Source organism: Notamacropus eugenii, chromosome 2, assembly GCF_028372415.1.
Source record: "Notamacropus eugenii isolate mMacEug1 chromosome 2, mMacEug1.pri_v2, whole genome shotgun sequence".
NCBI classification, from domain to species: Eukaryota; Metazoa; Chordata; class Mammalia; order Diprotodontia; family Macropodidae; genus Notamacropus; species Notamacropus eugenii.
Window position 1 is genome coordinate 421792876 of NC_092873.1, and position 21229 is coordinate 421814104.

Genomic DNA, 21229 nt, shown 5'->3' on the forward strand with positions numbered 1-21229 from the left:
CACATTATTACCTAAAATAAGTCTTTTATTCCTAATTTCCTTTTCTAGTGTTTGTCTTCTACTTACCTTGTTCTCCTATACCTTCACAATTTAGGTGCAATATTGAAAAAAATAGCATTCCTTTCTCTGATAAGCTCAATGGAAGCTGCAATTATTATCTCAAACCTCAAGTAAACTACTTTATCCCTGATATCCTAGAACCAGAGGGCAAAATAAATATTGAAAGAATCCACCAATCACCTCCTGAAAGAGATACAAAAAGAGAAACTCTAGGAATATTGTAGTCAAATTCCAGAGTTCCAAGCTCAAGGAGAAAATATTGCAAGCAGCCAGAAAGAAACAATTTGAATATTGTGGAAATTCAATCAGGATAACACAAGATCTAGCAGCTTCTACATTAAGGGATCAAAGGGCTTGGAATATGATATTCCAGAAGTCAAAGGAACTAGTATTAAAACCAAGAATCACATACCCAGCAAAACGGAGTATAATACTTCAGGGGAAGAAATGCTAATTCAATGAAATAGAGTACTTTCAAGTATTCTTGATGAAAAGACCAGAATAGAAAATTTGACAGAAGAATCACAAGAATCAAGAGAAGCATGAAAAGGTAAACAGGAAAGAGAAATCATAAGGGACTTTCTAAAGTTGAACTGTTTACATTCCTATATGGAAAGATAATATTTGTAACTTTTGAGACTTTTCTCAGTATTTGGTTAGTTGGAGGGATTACACACACACACACACACACACACACTCACACATGTATATGTATATGTATATGTATATATATGTATATAAATATATATATGTATATAGACAGAGAGCACAGGGTGAACTGAATAAAAAGTGATGATATCTAAAAATATAAAATTAAGAGATGAGGGAGGAATATAGTGGGAGGAGAAAGGGAGAAATGGAATGGGGCAAATTGTCTCTCATAAAAGAGGGAAGAAAAAGCTTTTTCAGCGGAGGAGAAAAGGGAAGAGGTGAGAGGGAAAAAAGTGAAACTTATTCTCTTCACATTTGGCTTAAAGAGGGAATAACATGCTCACTCAATTTGGTATGAAAATCTACCTTACACTACAGGAGAAGAGGACAAATGGGGTGGGGATGATAGAAGGGAGGGCAAATAGGAGGAGGGAGTAATTAGAAGTAAATACTTTTAGGAAGGGACAAGGTCAAAAGAGAAAACAGGATAAATTGAGGACAGGATAAGATGGAGGGAAATATAGTTAGTTTTATACAACATTACTATTTTGGAAGTCTTTTGCAAAGCTACACATACATAGCCTATATTGAATTGCTTGCCTTCTCTGTGTGGATGGGTGGGGAGGGAGGAAGGGAGAGAAGTTGGAACTCAAAGTTTTAGGAATGAATGTTGAGAATTGTTTTTGCATCCAACTGGGAAATAAGAAATACAAATAATGGAGTATAGAAATCCATCTTACCCTACAAGAAAAGTGAGAAGATGGGGATAAGGGAAGGGAGGGCATCTTGAGGGAAGGGGTAATCAGAATGCAAGGTGCTGTGCAGTAGGGGAGGGGAGAGATGGGGAGAAAATTTGGAACTCAAAATTTTGTGGAAATGAATGTTAAAAACTAAAAATAAATTTAAAAATAAATAAAAAATAAAATCTTTTGACTTCCAAATTTTACTTCCTTTCCATTCCCCCCTCCCTTAGGTGCTAAGTAATCTGATATAGGTTATATATGTGTAATCATATGAAACATTTCCATATTATTCATTTTGTACAAGAATACTCAAATATTAAAAAATAAAAAAGCAGTGTGTTTCAGTCTGGATTCAAAAAACTTCAGCTCTTTCTCCGGAGATACACAGCATGTTTTATCATGAATTCCTTGAGATTATCTTGGAATGGATGATTGTCCTGCTGAGAATAGCTAAGTCATTCACAGTTCTTCACAGTACAATATTGCTGTTGCTATATATAATGTTCTCCTGGTTCTGCTCACTTCATTTTGCATAAGTCCATGTAAATCGTTTCAGGTTTTTCTGACATCATCCTGCTTGTCATTTCTTACAGCACAATACTATTTCATCACAGTCATATACCATGGTTTGTTCAGCTATTCCCCAAATGATGATCATCTCCTCAATTTCCAATACTTAACCACCACAAAAAAGCTTCTATAAATATTTTTTTGCAAATAGGTCCTTTTTCATTTTTTAAATCTTTTTGTAATACAGACCTAGCAATGATATTGCTGGATCAAAGAGCATGCACAGTCTTCTAGCCATTTGAGCATAGCTCCAAATCACTCTCCAGAATGGTTGCTTAATTTCACATCTCTACCAAGAGTATTTTAGAGTTCCAGTTTTCCTACATCCCAATGGAGCTTGCATTCTCCTGAAAGTTCTATTAATCCATCAATAAGTCAATAAAAAATCAATTATTTTGATTAATCAATTAATTGAAAGATCAGTTCATCGGTCAATAAGTCAATAAACACCAGAGCTGCAGAAGTTGGGTAACAGGCAAATACTAGCCCAGTCCTGCCTAAAGCCTCATTCATGATAGGAACCCAGAATAAGATTGGTCATAGTAGATCCTGAGACTAAGGGGAAGGGCTTAGGGTGCAGAATCAGATAAAGTCATGAACAGTCAAAGCTTAGGAACCTTGTGACAAGAGAGATGACAGAGGCAGAGCCCAGCATTGGAGTCCCCTGACTAGTCTTGTCCATCATATTTGGAACCCAGTCATACTTCCTCATGTCATTCAGAAGTGTAGTAGCAGAACCTGACCCTCCACTGCCAAACTTAGAGATTGCAGCTTCTGAGATAAGAAAATCAATGAAAACAACCAATACTACATGGACTGAGAGAGTCCTACAGGGTGAATCCTGAAGAAAATGATCTCATAAGTTCAGTGAAAGTATCAGAGAACAACAAAAGACCTATCCACATACTAAAAGATTACCTTGAAGGATTGAAATTGGATACAAAATGAAATAATTAGGGAGAAAAGAATGACAAAGAAAATAGACACCTGAAAACAGATAGTGGAAAATTTCATCCAAGTAGTGAATCTCTTGAAAATGGATATGAGCCAAAGCAAAAACAACAAATCCATGAGATAAAACAAAATAATAAAAAAAGGGAAGAAATGTAATACAAAAACAACTCACCTGAAAAAGAGGTCAGCAAAAGATATAATACAAGAATTTGGAGGATCTTTTGTTTTTTGTAAGACACAAATGTCTTCTTAGAATTCTAATATCTTTAATAGTCACGGAGAAAGATAAATATGGCAAGGGGCATGTAGATGGTCTTGTTCTGTTTTAATGGTCTTAGAAGAGAAAAAAAGGAAGCAACAGAAGACTATATCGGAGAATAAAGGGGAAAGAAAACAGGAATTGATCTCATCACAGAAGTACATAATATCAAGTATTAAATCACAGATGGGGAGGATTGGCATCCCATTAACCTCAATTTCATTTGATCAGATAAAGATTGAACATAATTATACCCATGCACATATACACATCTTAAAGATCTTGAAATAGAAATACATTAAACTCCTAGTAGTAATGAGAAAGAATGGCGACAAAGGAGTTGAGAGAGGCTTAAGTGAAAAGGCAGGATATATAAAGAAATTTTTCATTATCACAAGAAATTCAAATGGTAGAGAGGAATGTGAAGGGAAGATCAAAAAGAGAGATTAAAATCCTTTGATCAAGGGTAAAGTATAGGGAAGAGAAAGACCACAACAGAGAGGAGATTGGGCACCTCATTTATAAATGATGTGTCAGGCAAACTTCCTCTCTTTTCCCATATTATTCTAAAGAGGGAAATAGGGATAAAGAGAGAAAAAATGTACAAGGAAGTAGAATGGAGGGCAGTACATAATTAAAAAAATATATAACCATGAATGTGAATGGAGTAAACTCACCAATAAAATAGGAGGGTAGGAGAATGTATTAAAATCCATTATGTATCTAATACAATGGATTAGAATTTATTTTATTGTTTACAAGGAACATATTGAGAGCATAAATGTTCACATGGACTTTAAATGAGGGGCTGAAGCAAAATGTTATTTTGCTTCAACTGAATTCTTCAAAAGGAGAGTTAGCAATCATGATTTCAGAAAAAGTTGCTAGAAATGTAGTTACAATAAAAATATGTGGAGAAATTGTGTTTAAAGGCACCATTGATAATGAATCAATATTAATATTATATATGTGTTTATGTACATACACACACCAAGTCATAATACCATCAAAATACTGATTAAAAGTTAATACAATTGGAAAGAGAAATAGAGTAAAATAATTATAATGAGAGACCTCTATGTAACACTTTTAGACCTACGTGAATCTAACTAAAATAAATTGAAATTAAGAGTTTGATCATAACTTTAGAAAAACTGAAGATGTCAAATCTCTAGTGATTAATGAATGAGATTAGGACAGAATTTACCTAATTTTTACCTATACATGGAACTTTTACAACTCAGTTTTGTGGCATAAAGATCTTATCAAACAAATATACTAAACAAACAAATATAGTACAAATATTTACTGATCATAATATAATAAATACAATACAATAAAATACAATATCCATTAAGAGTTTTTTAAAGAATGTGAAAATAATTGGAAACTAAATAATATAATTCTCCAGGTTCAGTGAGTCAAATAACAAGTTACAGAAGTAATAAAACATTTCATCAAAGAAAATAACAATAAGGATCCAAAAGAACAAATCTTATGGGATGCAGCTAAAACATTTCTTAGTGAGAAATTTATATCTCTAAATGCTTTTCTCAGTAAAAGAAATGAGTATTAAATCAAATAATAAGAAATATAGCTAATTTAAAAAATCATGGAACACAACAACAAAACAACTCTTCTCAACTATTACCAAAGTGAAAATTCTGAAAATGAAAAGAAGATTAATAATATTGAAAGAAAAATTAAACTGATAAATTTGGGAGCTTTAAAATGTTCATTTAGCTAATATGATTTATTTTTAAAGAGCAAGAAAAACAAAAATGAAAGAAGAAAATTCATAATAATGGAAGAGAAATAAAGGAAATACAAAAGAAACATTTTCCCCAATTATATGTCAACAAAACTGATAGAGGAAATAAATAAATAATTTTAACATCATAGTACTTAAAAAAAGAAATAAGATATTTAAATAATCCATTATTAGAAAAAATTAACATGTCATAAATAAGCTTATAGACAATAAAAACTTTCCAGGTCCAGGTGAATTTACAAAGAATTCTATCAAATATCCAAAGAACAATTCATTCCAATATATAAACTCTTTACAATAATAGAAAAAGAAGATACTCTTTTGATATCCATTCATGGAGAGATCATTCAGAAAATAAGATTATAGGTAAAAAAAAAATGTCATGTTAATAATATAAGAAAAAAGATGAGAGTACATTATTAGTTGTTACAAAGGCCTTTGATGGCATCCAACATTCTTTACTGTAAAAAAAAAAAAACAGTAACACTAAAAAGCACAGAAATAAATGGACCTTTCTTTACTATAGTCAATAATGTCTATCTGCAACTGTGAAGAAACATTACATTGCATGGAGAAAAGTTAAAGACTTTTTTCAGCAATACTAGGAGCAAAGCAAGGATGTCCATTAGTAGCCCTACTAACTAACATAGTTCTAGAAATGTTAACTGTAGCAATAAAATAAGAAAGAGAAAGTGAAGGAATAACCATAGACAAAGAGAAAACATAATAAATTTCTACTTTGAATATGATGTGATAATTTATTTAGGAAATTTTGAAGAGTCAATAAAAATTAATAGGAACAATTGATAACTTTCAAAATGTAGAATATGAAAAAATCTGCATAAATCATCATCCTTCCTGTATTTTACCAATAAAAACTAGTAAAAAAAGAAGTAGAATGAGACATGCCATTCAAAATAATTACAGAAGGTATAAAATAATTGGATAGATTTGTGCCTACCAAGATATATCCAGGAAGTATGTAAACCTAAACATTCTTTGCAGAGATATACATTTAAAGGATAAAAGAAATAATATTCTAAAGAAGAATAATAGAAATAAAAATTAAAGGCACTCTGCTGTTCCATCTCACACCAATCCGACTGGCAAAGTTGACCAAAAGAAGGACAAATGTTGGAGACACTGGCAGAAAACAAGCATGCTAATACATTGTCAATCAAGCTGTAAATTCTTCCAGCCATTCTGCAAATGATTTGCCAGTAGGCTCCAAAAGTTACGAAACTCTGCATACTCTATGCCTCAACTATACCATTGTTAGATCCATTCCCTAAAAAAGGTCGGAGAAGGAACCATACTCAAAAAAATAAGAAAACAAATAAATAAATGAATTAATAGTAACAGCCAAATAGCAGTCTAGCAGTACAAAACTGGAAATTAACGAGAATTGTCTTGTTGAGGAATAACTAAACAAATTGTGGCGTGGGAATTTGATGGAATACTATTGTGCCATAAAAATGGGCAGTTTCAGAGAAAAATGAAAATAGTAATTTTTATTTGATACATAGTAAAATGAGTCAACTAGGAGAAGGATTTATAAATGAAAATAGCAACTTTGAAAAACTTGAAAAATCTGACTAATGAAATAATAAAAAAAGAGTCCAGAGGACTGAAAAAGTCACACTACTTGCTTCTTACACACTACCCGTATTTATAAATGACATCTTATTTTCAAGTTCCATCTTTTCCTTTGTTATTATTTCTGATGGTTAGTCACACAAAAGATACTTTCTGCTTTTTAAAGATATATATTAGATTAAGAACCTGTTAGTTTAGCATGTGTCTAATGAAGTTTTGATTGATTGAAAATAGCTATCACTTTTTAAAGCATTATTTCTCTAAAATGACTTCTACTTTTAAATTCAGAATTGAGTTCAGTTGAATAAAATATTAGTAAATGACCATTAAAACCTCAGCTATGAGGCCTCACTATTCTGATTGATGACTATGGCTAGGACTAACTCTGTTTTTCCTCACTCTTAAAACCATTTATTCTCTAATTTTCTCTCTCTTCTTCCTCAACAAACATACTGCTGCTTCTCTTCATTTTTTAATTTTCGCATCAGAATGTAAGTACTTTGAAAGGCATTATCTTGCTAGTTTAAATTTGCATCTCTTACACTTAGCAAAATGTCTGGCACATGGTAAACACTTAATAAATGATCCATCTATTTATCTATGTGTTGACCAATTGATAGATCAATCTACTGAGTACAAAATACTATATTAGATTATTTAGAGAAACTATACAAGATGTTACTGAATTAAAACAAAGTGTAAAAAAACTGAAATTAAAAAAAAAAACGTTACTCCTTAAATCTGGATTCTTTAACCATTTTGGTATCATTATCTGCTTTGACAATCTAGAGAAGCCCATGGACCAGTTCTTGGAATTTTTTTTCTGCCTACATTCATGACTGAAGAAAAGAATAAATTTAAGTTAAAAGTTAGTGAAAAATAAACATGTATTTTTTTCTAAGTTCACAAACCTCCTGAAATTTGGTGCCTTTGAAGGTTTGCAGACCCCAGTTTAAAAATCTCTGCCTTATATGTCAATTATTTTGTTTGCTATAGGTCCCTTCAGATTGAGTGGAAGTCACCAGCACAACCAAATGGCATCATCCTTGGTTATAAACTTTTGCGGAAAACTTGGCATTCTTGTACTAGAGGACAAAAAGTGATCAGGGACCAGAGTGATGGGTTCTGCAGGATTATGGAATGTCAGAAGCCTGAAAATATCTGTGGACACATGTGCTATTCTCCTGAATCTAAGGTATATCTTTCCATGCCACTCATTAAAAAAATATGCTTTCACCCTAAAATTTCCCAGAAAATGTGGAAGTTCATTGAATCAGAGTATATAATAATCAATTTGTCTCCTGTCAGAAAAGACCTTTTGGAACAAAGCAGACTATATAAAGACACGTCTTGCTCACATGTATTTTATTATTAAAATTTATCACTACCTACAAAGGAAATATTGGTTTATTTGGAATGATTAGTCAACTCCCAAATTCTTGCCTAATAGAATGCATTGAATCTTTTTTGCAGCAAATCTACATGGTTTCTGTTCCAAGTGGGTGGTTGCTTATGTGACAGTGATGAGTAGCCATGAACAAGACTTATGGTTTGTAAGAAATATTTTAAAATTATAGTCATTTGCAGATTAATGTTCACGTTACTTGCAGCTTAGGACTTGGATCAATAATACAGTCAGACAGTAGGAGTCTATAAATGGTTTTTATTGACAAATGATGCAGAAAATCCTTAGTTTGAAGGTGAGATTTCATATAATGAAATAATGTCCCTATTTGTCAACAAGAGCATCACACATTCGGTGACTAAAGCCATTACTACATTCACAAGGTTTTACTGTCCAAGGAAATGGTAATTAGGAGAATGAATTATTTGAGTGATTCACATCAAAATATATTGTATCTGAAGGATTCAGTAATGAGTTATCATTCAAGAAGGTTTACAAAAAACCTTGTTGTTTTTTTTTTCATTTGAGCTCAAAATTTGGTATTATGCTTAAGTATTGAGTATTTTGGAAAATCTAACATGCTGGCCCTGATATTTTATATAATAAAACATATTGTATCTTCCAGAGTCTAGGCATTACTTTGGGGAGACGATTATAAAGATGTACACAAAATATTTTCTGAAAAAAAAAAGGAATTATATGTGTCGCATATCATGTCTTCATTACTTTGTTTCATCATATACTTTCTAAGGCGAAAATTATGATGTGGTTATTTATTATCATGCAAAAAAAGTCTATTGGTGAGTCAAAGAATTGTTCAGTGAATTTGATCCACACCAACTTGAACAACTTAGGCCAGAAAACTATAATTCCCTAGGAGTTGATTTTATTTTTACAGATATTCTGGAGAGCAATTTCAAGACCAAACTTAAGTTTAGGCAATAGACTAAGGGAAGTACTGGCCATTGGAAAAAGAGCAGTTGCACCTTTTCCAAAGTATTCATAATGGCAAGCCTTCACATATATGTGGCATTTCAGGGCTTTACATACAGGGTGTCCTAAAAAATAGTGTGGCTGCGTGGTTTCATAAAAGCTCACCAAGACTTTTTGGAAAAAAATCTGTTTCCTTATTTGGCCCAAATAAACACACTAAATGTAATAATTGTCTATACCTATATTTGTGTATGTGTGTGTATACATACATACACACAGAGAGAAAGAGAGAGACAGGGACAGAGAAAGAAAGAGAGAGGGAAGGAGGAAGAGAGAGAGAAAGAAAGGGAGGGAGGGATGAAGGAAGGGAAAGAAGGAGGAAGAAAGAGGGAAAGAGATTAAATTGTTACAAGTCCTAGACCTGTGTACTAGAGGATGGAAAATATACCTTATGACACTTCTTTAGTTCCAAACAACCATAGTTGCATCTTTACAGATACACTTTCTAGTGCCACAGCCATCCATAAGTTACTAGATGGAATTAATGAGTTGTGAGAGCCAAGAAAGTATCACTTCGGAGGCCACCTTTTAGAAGATAAGCCTCATCAAATTCACCTAGGCTGATCCTTAGTTGACAGTTCATCTCTGGCCCAGTCTTGGTGGGATTTGCCAGAGCTTTCATTCATTGGACAGAACATTTATAAACCCAAAGTCACTTCCATGCAATGATGAGGTATCAGAGTCTGACTCTAATGGGGGTTATCTTCTGGAAGAATCAAGAAAAGCTAATAACCACAGGCATTATGTTAGCACATGGCGTTGGTCTGAGCATCTCTGTATTTTCAGGTTTAACATATTGTAATGTTTCATCTCTTCTCCCATTTTATTCAGCTATTCAATATTTTGGAAAATGTCTATTAAAACTTAATGCTATGTGAATAGAAATTTTAGTAAGTTATTTATAAATTAAATAATGTATCTGACAGAGCATCACATAATTACAATTACATCCATTTAAGAAAATTAAAGGCAGAAAAGGAACTTAGCCTACTTTATCACAACTGAAATTTATATAGTCCATCATTTATGGAGAAGAGATATAGGTATAATACAGTGACATGAAAAGGAGACAAGTTAAATCACCCTTATGAGACTCATGTATGCAAATACTGTCCAATACTCTTAAAAAGGAAACATCACACCAGGCTGTTACCTATAATTCAGTAGTTACATTGCAATATAAAGAGATAACATTTTTAAGTGATGCACTAAAGAAAACCTTATGGGTATTTTAAGGGTCAAGGACAACACAGACATAGTGAGGGAAAGAGACTAAAGTAAGCCAACCAAAATCCCAGAAGAAATGATTATTTGTAGTTGCTCTCTTTAGGGCCATCAAACATTTCACAAAAATACATGTTCTCTTCCTCTGAAAAGTAAATAAAATAAAAAGAGAAAAGAATAAGAGAAAAAACTTTCATTTCAAATCCTACAATATTTTGGATACAACATAGAAGAAAGTGTGTGTGTGTGTGTGTGTATGAAATATCAGTTAAACTTAGATTCTTCACCATGGACTGCTAGAGTTCCTTATCAAGTCAATGGAAATGCTACTTTTTGAAAATATACTTTTCAGAGAACAACCAATTGTCTCATTTCCAATCATGGAAAATTCTAGTTTAATTATCTCAGACATGCATCCAAGTCTGAAATTGAATTTGAAGGGCAGGAGCTTTCTGTTTTAGCCACCCCCAGAGAACTTGCTCATCCTGCTTTAGTTCCTCCTCCTCGCCCCCCCACACACATACACACATTCTTTTATCTTACTCTTGTCCAAGAGGTGTCTTTCAGTAATCCAAAAAGTTTTCCTGTCACTTTTCTCTAGTTACATAGTAAAATTCTCACCACTGTATTTCAATGGAATCAAATGGAAAAATAATCCTCATTCTTGGTGGCCCAAAAAACAGGGCTCTAAGAAGTTTTTCTATTACTTCACACTGTTATGAGGGAGCTAGGTAGTACAGTAGATAGAGTGCTAGGCCTGGAATCAGAAAGATTTGCGTTCAGATCTGGCCTCAGATCCTTACTATCTGTGTGACCTTGGGCAACTCCCTTAATTTCTGTTTCCTTCAGTTTCCTCCTTTGCAAAATGGGCTTAATAATATCACCTACCTCCTAAAGTTGTTATAAGGCTCAAATGAGATAATAATTATAAAGCACTTAGCACAGTGACTGGCACACAGTAGGTGCTTTATATAAATGTTAAGTGTCATTATCACTATATGCAACCTTAGGGAAAGGAGAAAGCCAGTCGTTTGTCTTTGCTTTTTTTCCTGCTTATTTTCACAATCCTAGCATTACCTGATTATGTTTGATATTGTAGATTGTTAATGCAAATTCTTTGGACTTAATACCAATGCAGATAGCTTGTGATGATCCTAACAATGCTACCAAAAATGTGCTTTTTGTAATTTACAAAAAGTTGTAGATGATGCAGCTACTATGCATAATAATAGCTTCAGAAATTATTTAACGAGTGGTATGTTACCTATGTTGTTAAAAGAAAAGTAACTTTTGGTTGATGCTATTGAAGGAAGAATGGCAACCTATCCATCCAGTGTCTCAGTATCACTGGACATACTACTGAATGGAAGCTTTGAAGTAAATTGAAATACAGAAGGTTAGGGAATGGTATGCTGTAGGAGAAAGAGTTCTAGATTTGGACTTAGATGACCTGCTTCATAGCCTGACTTTGCTATTTCCTACTTCTGAATCCATGGATAGGGCAGTAAGCAGTTTGTGAGTGTCAGTTTCCTCACCTGTAAAATGAAGCTGTTGGAATTGGTGGTTTCCTGTCCAGCTCTAAATCCATAAACCCAAGAATGAAGTAACATATATGATTCTTGAAGATAGATAACAATTCTGTGTAATATCAAACTAGATCAAGAATGTCACTAAATATTAGTAAGACTAATTTTAAATGCCTTTTGATTAGATTAAATATAGATAGATATAGATATTTATATTATATATATACACATATATGTGTATATATGCATAGACATATATGTTTGAACAATGAACTACTACTGTTTGGATTTACTGTTTTGTATTGCTCATAAAGGAGAGGCAGTATATTATAATGGATTAGCCTTAGTTTTATTAGCTATTAGTCCTAGCCTTAGAGTCAGGAAGACCTGTGTTCAATACCTGCCTTTAGCATGCATTAATTGTTTGACCCTGGGCAAGTCAATTAACATCTTAATGACTTGTGACTTTGTAGGGCTAAAAGCTAAAACTGCATTGCCTAAATATGTGGATGAAGGGAATTTCCCCAGCAGGAGTTCCCTACACCAATGAAGTCATAAAGACTTTGAAGAGGGAAAATAGAAACAAAAGGAAATGAATTTCTTTTTTTCTGGGTAAACTTCACACATGCAATACATTATTATAGTTTATAATGTATAGTTTTAATGAGCAAAAAAAGAAGGACATGTTGTTAAAGTAAAGAATCCCTGAATTTATCACTGAGACAAAACATAGTCTTCAAGGCAAGGCCAGAGGACCCCTTGTTAGCTACTTTATGTTGGGGATTCCTTTTCTGTATGGATTGACCTAGATGTTCAATGACCCTTCCAACTCCCAAATTATATGATTTTTTTTCATTCATTTGCCTCTGCCTATAAAGGTACAACTTTGGATTTTTAGTTGAAGAACATATGATATTTGTGTTGGTAACTTTTGAGGAGTGAATAAGATACTGTGCAAACTAACACTCCCTTTAAAGAAATGGGAAGAAGGGGGCAGATTCAAGATGGCAGAGTAGAAGCATGGACCTGCTCTAGCTCTCCCCCCAAAACCCTTAAAATACCTGCAAATAATGACTCAAAACAAATTCTAGAGCAGCAGAAGCCATAAAATGACAAAGTAAAACAGATTTCCAGCCCAAGACAACCAGGAAGGATAATGGAAAGGGTCTATTGAACTGGGCTCAGAGAAGCCTAGCATGGGCCACACCAGCACAGACAGGACTGAAGTAGGCTTCAGGGTGCTAAATCACAGGCAGCTGCTGCAGTTTCTAGATTTCTCAACCCACAAATGCCAAAGACAGTTTCAAAGGACAGTGAGAAAGCTCTTTCACCTGGATGAGAGGGGAGTGTTGTCTGATCCTAGCCCCAGTGCTACAGCAGCAACTGCCATAGCTGATGTGGAGCTCTCTACCTACAAACTGTGGGGGAATCGAATGGCTGATCTGGGTCTCATCCTGAGTGCATGTCCTGGAGTGAAGAAGAGCACTGACATAGCAGAGCTGGTAGCAACTGTGGAGAGGAAATTCTACTCAGTTCCAGGGCAGAAGAAGGTGTTTTTGGTTGATCGCAGACCAGAGTGTAGGCCAGGAGAGGACTAAACACCTCTCCCTTGAGAGGTGTTTGGAGGAACTGAAAACTTACATGTCCCTAGAGATATCTCAGAGAATAGCTGCACAAAACCTCTGAAGCCTTGGGTAGTATACTCTGTATTGACAAGGTACTCAAAAGTCAAGTAATTGTTTGGGAAAATGACCAAAAGGGGAAAAAATAAGACTGTAGTAGGTTATTTTGTTGATGAAAATATATTTTCTTCCATGCTTTTGAATGAGGAAAAGTAAAATATACAATCAGAGGAAGACCAAAGCATACAACTAGAGGAAGATAGCAAGGTCAAGACTTCTACATCCAAAGCCTCCAAAAAATGCAGTGGTCTCAGGCCATGGAAGAGCTCAAAAAGAATTTTGAAAATACGTAAGAGAGGTGGAAGAAAAATTGGGAAGAGAAATGAGAGCAATGCCAGAAAATCATGAAAAATGAGCCCACAGCTTGCTAAAGGAGACCCAAAAAATGCTTAAGAAAATAACACCTTTAAAAGTAGACTAACCCAAATGACAAAAGAGGTCCAAAAAGCCAACGAGAAGAATGCCTTAAAAAGAAGAATTGGCCAAATGAAAAAGGAGGTCCAAAAGCTCACTGAAGAAAATAGTTCTTTAAAATTAGAATGGAGCAAATAGAAGCTAATGACTTTATGAGAAATCAAGAAATTATAAACAGAATCAAAAGAATGAAAAAATAGAAGACAATGTGAAATATCTAATTGGAAAAATGACTGACCTGGAAAATGGATCCAGGAGAGATAATTTAAAAATTATTGGTCCCTCTGAAAACCACAACAAAAAAATAACAGATATCATCTTCCAAGAAATTATAAAGGAAAACTGTGCTGATATTCTAGAACCAGAGGGTAAAATAGAAATGGAAAGAATTCACCAATCACCTCCTGAAAGAGATCCCAAAAGGAAAACTCCTAAGAATATTGTAGCCAAATTCCAGAGTTTTCAGGTCAAGAAGAAAATATGACAAGCAACCAGAAAGAAATCAAGTATTGTGGAAATACAATCAGGATAGCACAGGATTTAGCAGCTTCTACTCTAAGGTATCAGAGGACTTGGAATATGATATTACAGAGGTCAAAGGAAATAGAATTAAAACCAAGAATCACCTAACCAGTAAAACTGAGTATAATACTTCAGGGGGAAAAATGGAATTTCAGTGAACTAGAGGACTTCCAAGCATTCTTGTTGAAAAGACTAGAACTAAATAGAAAATTTAACTTTCAAATAAAGAGATGGAAAGAAAGTCCATATTTCTCTGCTTCCGTGACAAGCTTCATTAGAATTCAGAGGTTGCAGACTAAAGTTGACAATGAGCAAAAGGAGAGAAATGGACAGAGCCACTTAAAAACAATTGCTTTTCTGCCAAATGACGTTTTCTTCTAGCCACAAGAAGCATACATTCTATTTAAAGTAAGCCGTGCAGAGTTTTGTTATGCATACAGTATGTTATTCTTTCTGTCTACAAGTAAGTATGAAAATAATTATTTGATTAATCAAGCATATAATTTCCTCCCCATTAACTAAAGAAAATCCACAGTTAAAAGGGCTTTTCAAAATTCATTTCCATATAAATTTTCTTTTTTGAAAAAATTGATGAGGGGCAAGTAAGTAGGTGGCACAGTGAATAGAACACCAGCCCTGGAATCAGGAGGACCTGAGTTCAAATCTGGACTCAGGCACTTACACTTACTTGCTCTGTGACCTTGGGCAAGTCAGTAAACCTCAATTACCTTACCTTCCCTCTTCCAAAATAAATAAATAAAATTTTAAAATAGTACACTGTACTCTATATACTCAGATTTATAACTCAAATTTATAAAAGTATTTCTATGTTGAGACCCCATTGTCTGATGACTATGATTAAAAAATAAGGTTATAAGAAGAATAATACTCATTTTCATTTGAAAAAGAAGTAAAAGAAACATAAACATCAAAATGAAACATACTTTCCAGTTTCAGGGACTTTTTGTACTAAATGTCTAATCACTGAAATTTTTTTATTGGAGGGTGTTAAAAGGACCCATTCATCTACATGTCTAAATCAGCTCTACATAGGAAGACACAAACATTTGAAAGATAATTCATATTTATAGAGTACTTTATTAGGCCAGCATAGTTGAAGGTAATAGAAAAGCTTTATGCTATCAGATGCCATTTACTTAATCCTAATCATGTTGAAGAGTCGCCAATTTTAATAAAGTTGCATTATCTTTTCCCTAGTTTTCTAGGACTCTGATCAAGGGCATATGGGAAAATTACTCAAACGATTTTATGAGAAAATACCATTATGTTCAGTTGACATTTCTTATTTTTAAAAATACTTTCAGGTCTGTTGTGATGGAATTCTCTATGACCTCAAACCTGGTTATGTTTGCTGTGAGGATAATTATATCCCATTTCGTCCTAATTCATCCAGAGTGTGTTGCGGCGGTCATATGCATGAGATACAACAGAAATATCAGTGCTGCTCAGGGCATTATACTAGAGTCCTCCCAGGTGAGAAAACATTTTTTTTTTGTTAGTCAATTATCTTTGGCATGGTGGGACAGAAAAAGCAAATGGATCCATAAATTCCATAGATCCATTGGAATCCCCCCTCCTCCCAATCCATTTCAGCTAATCATTTTAAATGACTTCACATCACACCAGAGCAAATAACATGTAGCCTGTCTTCTGTATTTTAATTTGGTCTTTTCTTGCTTTACTGAAATGCGTGAAAGGCTTTGAAAAGGAGAAATAAGTAACTAGAATAAATACACCATGTAACTGTATCTAGGTTCAAATACTTTGAAGGATATACCACATCAGTATAAACACTTTTTATAAGTGAGTAAAGTTGGAGCCCCTCAATATCTTCTCATTCTCTCTAATTCTTACTCCAATATTCTTAAAAATCCCCCATAGAGGATTTAGCCAAGGTCCTGGAGGTCCCCCTTTAGGTCATTTAGCAATTGCGTATACTGGATTAGTATTCAGATTGTCCAAATGTTATACATGGCTTTCCTCTCATAACTGACTGATATTTCCCCAAATGTACATGTCTTTGATGGTATTTTTATTCCATTTCTTATCATTGATAGTTTGTTGTATTTTCTCTATACACATTGTGTGTTTTTCCATAATTTATTTATTTATTTCCATAATTCATAATTTTGCTTCTTTGGTTATCATGTTGACATATTACTTAATAACATCATTAGAGAAAATTTGTATTTGGAAGCTAGATTTTTTTTTGTGACATGGATCACTTTGATATCATTAAAGCTACTGCTCAGTTTTCCAAATGTAGCCCAAACTATGTTCTTCTTCTTATTAAATTCTGGGACTAACTCTTCTTCAATATATGTGTCAATTGACTCATTCAAGACTGCCTACCTAATTGTAAATTATAACCAGAATAATATGTATTCTTCACTTGGGTTAAACAGTATGATGAAGTACATCAAGGTGACTATTATTGACACAACCACTTGCTCTGGAGAAAAGCCATGCTGTAGAGACAAAACAAAATGCCACCAGCTCTTCTTCATCACATTTCATTGATAATTATGAAATTTGTTCTCTGCAATTCTCTGGTAGCATATATTATAATGGGGAGAGGGCTTTATAAACTTGTTCCCTATTCTTGTCTACTGCCAGCATGGCTGTAGAAATGGAATTATCAGTTCCATGTGCTTTTGAGGATATCAATGACAGTAGAAGAAGAAGAAGAAGAAGGAGAAGAAGAAGAAGAAGAAGAAGAAGAAGAAGAAAAGAAGAAGTAGTACTAGTAGTAGTAGTAGTAGTAGTAGGGATAGAGGCTAGACCTGTGATTTCACTGGAACAGGAAATTCCTGGTTCAGTGAACACTTCTTACCAATTATGTTCATCACTCTTGCAACATCTTACCATCTTATAGAGCTGTAGAACACTGAAAGGCAAAATGCGTGCAGTTTGGGGGTAATAGAAAATAGTAAAATAAGTTCTCATAAAGGTTTTCTTTTCAATATTTGCTCTTAGCCCACTATTACCCTCCTTTGTCTTTAATTGAACTTTAAGAGAACTAACATCTAGTTATGTTTATAAATCATAGGCCATAGCCACACAGAAATTGATCGGTGATGGTACTAGAGAATGCATTCCTAAACAGTGTTAACATGTTTACATGTTGAATTAGGAAAGGGCTATTCCAGCCTTACAAATATCCCCTCCCTTGCTGACATTGTAAGTAATACTATTTGTCCTGGCACAGTTATAGAGAATGTTGATTTCTTTTTCTATGAGTGTTTTCTGAAACTGATACAAACTGATTAGGATTAAGAATTGCTGGGGGGGAAGGGAGTTTGGTAAGTTTTTAAGACTGTTTAGGAAGGGTCCTAAATATATTACATTGAATGACAATTAGAGTTATTATAATAATAACTACTATTTATATAGAATTTGCAGGTTTATAAAGCACTTTTTGTATATTATCACTCTTGAGCCTAAAAGTCACACTTGCAAACTAGGTATTATATAATTATCCCCACTTTACATATAAGGAAGCTGAACCTTAAAGAGATTAAATGGCTTTTACAGGGGGGGCAGAGCCAAGATAGCAGAGTAGAAAGATGCACATAACCATAGCTCCGAACCCACAACCCACAGAACGGCTACAGGGGAGAAACTCACAGCGAATTCTGCACCCAGAGGCCACGGAATATTGGAGTGAGGGAGATTTCTGTTCTGGAGAGACCTGCAAACCTCTTGCGGGGGGTCCTTCGCGCTGCGGACTGGGCGCCGGGACTGGGAGCCGGGACTGGGAGCTGAGGGCAGCCCTGCAGCGGCCACGGCACCGAGAGGAAAAGATCCGAGCGGGCTTCATGGACGGGATCTCCAGTGGCCACGCGGGTCCCTCCACCCACAGAGGGACCTGCAAACCTCTCGCAAAAGGTCAGTCGCGCTGCAGACGTGGAGCCCAGCCCAGCCCAGACCTGCTGCGGCCACAGCACCAAGAGAAACAGACCCGAGCAAGCTTCAGGGACAGGATCTCCAGCGGCTGCTCAAGTCCCTCCGCCCACAGGTGACGGGGGTCGGTGAGAGAGTCTCTTTGGTGGGTCGAGAAGGGAGTGGGGTGCCCCCATGATTCGGGCCCCCCCGGGAGGTAGAAGCTGAGAGGCGGCTGCAGACAGGAGCTCCCCAAGCTGGCGGGAGCCTGGATCCATTGTGGAAGGTCTGTGCATAAACCCCCTGAGGGAACTGAGCCTGAGAGGCAGCCCTGCCCCCACCTGAGCACCTGAACTTAATTCTCACACTGAATAGCAGCCCTGCCCCCGCCAAAAGCCCTAAGGCTGGAAGCAGCATCTGAATCTCAGACCCCAAACACTGGCTGGGAGGACCAGGAGGCGAGGTGGGTGTGAGGAGAATATTCAGAGGTCAAGTCACTGGCTGGAAAAATACCCAGAAAAGGGAAAAGAAATAAGACTATTGAAGGCTACTTTCTTGGAGAACAGACATTTCCTCCCTTCCTTTCTGATGAGGAAGAACAATGCTTACCATCAGGCAAAGATACAGAAATCAAGGCTTCTGTGTCCCAGCCCACCCAATGGGCTCAGGCCATGGAAGAGCTGAAAAGGAATTTTGAAAATCAAGTTAGAGAGGTGGAGGAAAAACTGGGAAGAGAAATGAGAGGGATGAAAGAGAAGCATAAAAAACAAGTAAACACCCTGCTAAAGGAGATCCAAAAAAATGCTGAAGAAAATAACACCTTGAAAAATAGGCTAACTCAATTGGCAAAAGAGGTTCAAAAAGCCAATGAGGAGAAGAATGCTTTCAAAAGCAGAATTAGCCAAATGGAAAAGGAGATTCAAAAGCTCACTGAAGAAAATAGTTCTTTCAAAACTAGAATGGCACAGATGGAGGCTAAGGACTTTGCAAGAAAGTATGATATCACAGAACAAAGAGAGAAGAATGGAAAAATGGAAGATAATGTGAAATATCTCATTGGAAAAACAACTGACCTGGAAAATAGATTCAGGAGAGACAATTTAAAATGGCTTTTACAAAATCAAAAAATCAGTAAGTGTCAGATCCAGTGCTTTGGTCGGTATCTTTGGATCACAAATCTAGCATTTGACCCACTATGAAATGTTGTTCCCCTTCAAGCTCTAGTCAATATAAACTGTATCCCAAACATGGAAGCAGCTAGTGGCACAGTGGATAAAGTGCCAGACCTGAACTCAGGAAGAATTATCTTCCTGATTTCAAATCTGTCCTCAGACCCTTACTAGCTGTGTGATGCTGGTCAAGCTGGAAAAGGAAATGCAAAACACTTCAGTGTCTTTGCAAAGAAAACCCCAAATGAGGTCACAAAGAATCAGATATAACTGAAATGACTGAACAACAAAAATCCCAAATATTGGGGGGCAGAGCCAAGATGGCAGTGTGGAAAGATGCACATGCACTAGCTCTTCCCCCACAGTTCCTAAAATACCTGTAAAGAAGGACTCTCAAAAAATTCTAGAGCAGCAGAAGCCACAGAACAACATAGTGGAGGAGATTTCCAGCCCAGGGTGACCAGAAAGGCTGATGGGAAAGGTCTGTAGCACAGGACATGGAGCAGAGCCCAGCCCAGCCTTGGCCATGCTGCATGGTGCCAAGAAGTGAACCCAAGCAGACTTCAAGGACAGAATCTCCAGCAGCAGCACTGATCCCTCAATCCACAGATTCTAAAGGTCAGTGAGAGAGTTTTTTGGCTGGCTGAGGTAGGGAGCAGGGTGTCCCCATAACTCAGGCCTTCTCAGGTGGCAGCAGTAGAGGCAGCAGTGGACCAGGGTTCCCAAGACAGGCAACCCCTCATCCATAGCTGAAGGCCTCATCATAAAGCCCCTGAGGGAAATGAGGGCTGTGTGGCCATTCCTGCCTCCACCTGAGCAGCTGATCTTAATCACACACTGAATTGAAGACCTGCCCCCACCTAAAGCCCCTGGAGGATTGGAGCAGCTCATCTGAACCTTTGCTCCCAGTGCTGACTGGGCAGAACTGGAGGCCAGGTGGTTGTGGAGAAGAAACTCAGAAGTCAAGTAATAGGCTGAGAAAATGCTCCCAAAAAGGAAAGAAAAAATAAGACCATAGAAGGTTATTTTCTTGGTGACCAGGTGTCTCCTCGAATCCTTCTGAATGAGGAAGAACAAGGCATAATGTCAGAAGAAGTCAAGGCCTCTGTCTCCAGGGCCTCCAAAGGGATCTTAAACTGGCCTCAGGCAATAGAAGAGCTTGAAAAGAGAGTTAACAACTTACTAACGGAGAACTAAAACATGCTGGGGAAAATAACAACTTTATAAAGAGGCTAACTCAATTGGAAAAAGAGGTCCAAAAGGCCAATGAGGAGAAGGAGGCTTTAAAAAACAGAATTAGCCAAATGGAGGAGAAGTTTCAAAAGCTCATTGAACAAAATTATTTTTTTTTTGAGAGAATTGAGTTCAAGGAAATGAATAACTATGAGATAAACCAAGCAGTTAAAAAACAAAACCAAAAGAATGAAAAAATAGAAGATAATGTGAAACATCTCATTGGAAAAACAACTGACCTGGAAAATAGATCCAGGAGAGACAATTTAAAAATTATGGGACTACCTGAAAACTATGATTAAAAAAAGAGCCTAGACATTATCTTCCATGAAATTATCAAGGAAAACTGCCCTGATATTCTAGAACTAGAGAGCAAAATAAATATTGAAAGAATCCACCAATCACCTCCTGAGAGATACCCAAAGAGAGAAACTCTTAGGAATATTGTGGCCAAATTTCAGAGTTCCCAGATCAAGGAGAAAATACTGCAAGCAACCGGAAAGAAGTAATTTGAGTATTGTGGAAATACAATCAGGATAACACAGGATCTGGCA

The 21229-nt window shown here is 35.8% G+C and overlaps 1 protein-coding gene across 1 annotated transcript in view; it reads left to right on the forward strand.

Moving 5' to 3' along the window:
* The window catches only part of USH2A (usherin), a 990439-nt gene that overhangs the window by 715297 nt on the left and 253913 nt on the right, over positions 1-21229 (forward strand). The window contains exons 47-48 of the mRNA XM_072647832.1: positions 7601-7799; positions 15696-15864. Of these exons, the coding sequence (XP_072503933.1) occupies positions 7601-7799; positions 15696-15864 (368 nt within the window). The remainder of the gene's footprint in view (positions 1-7600; positions 7800-15695; positions 15865-21229) is intronic.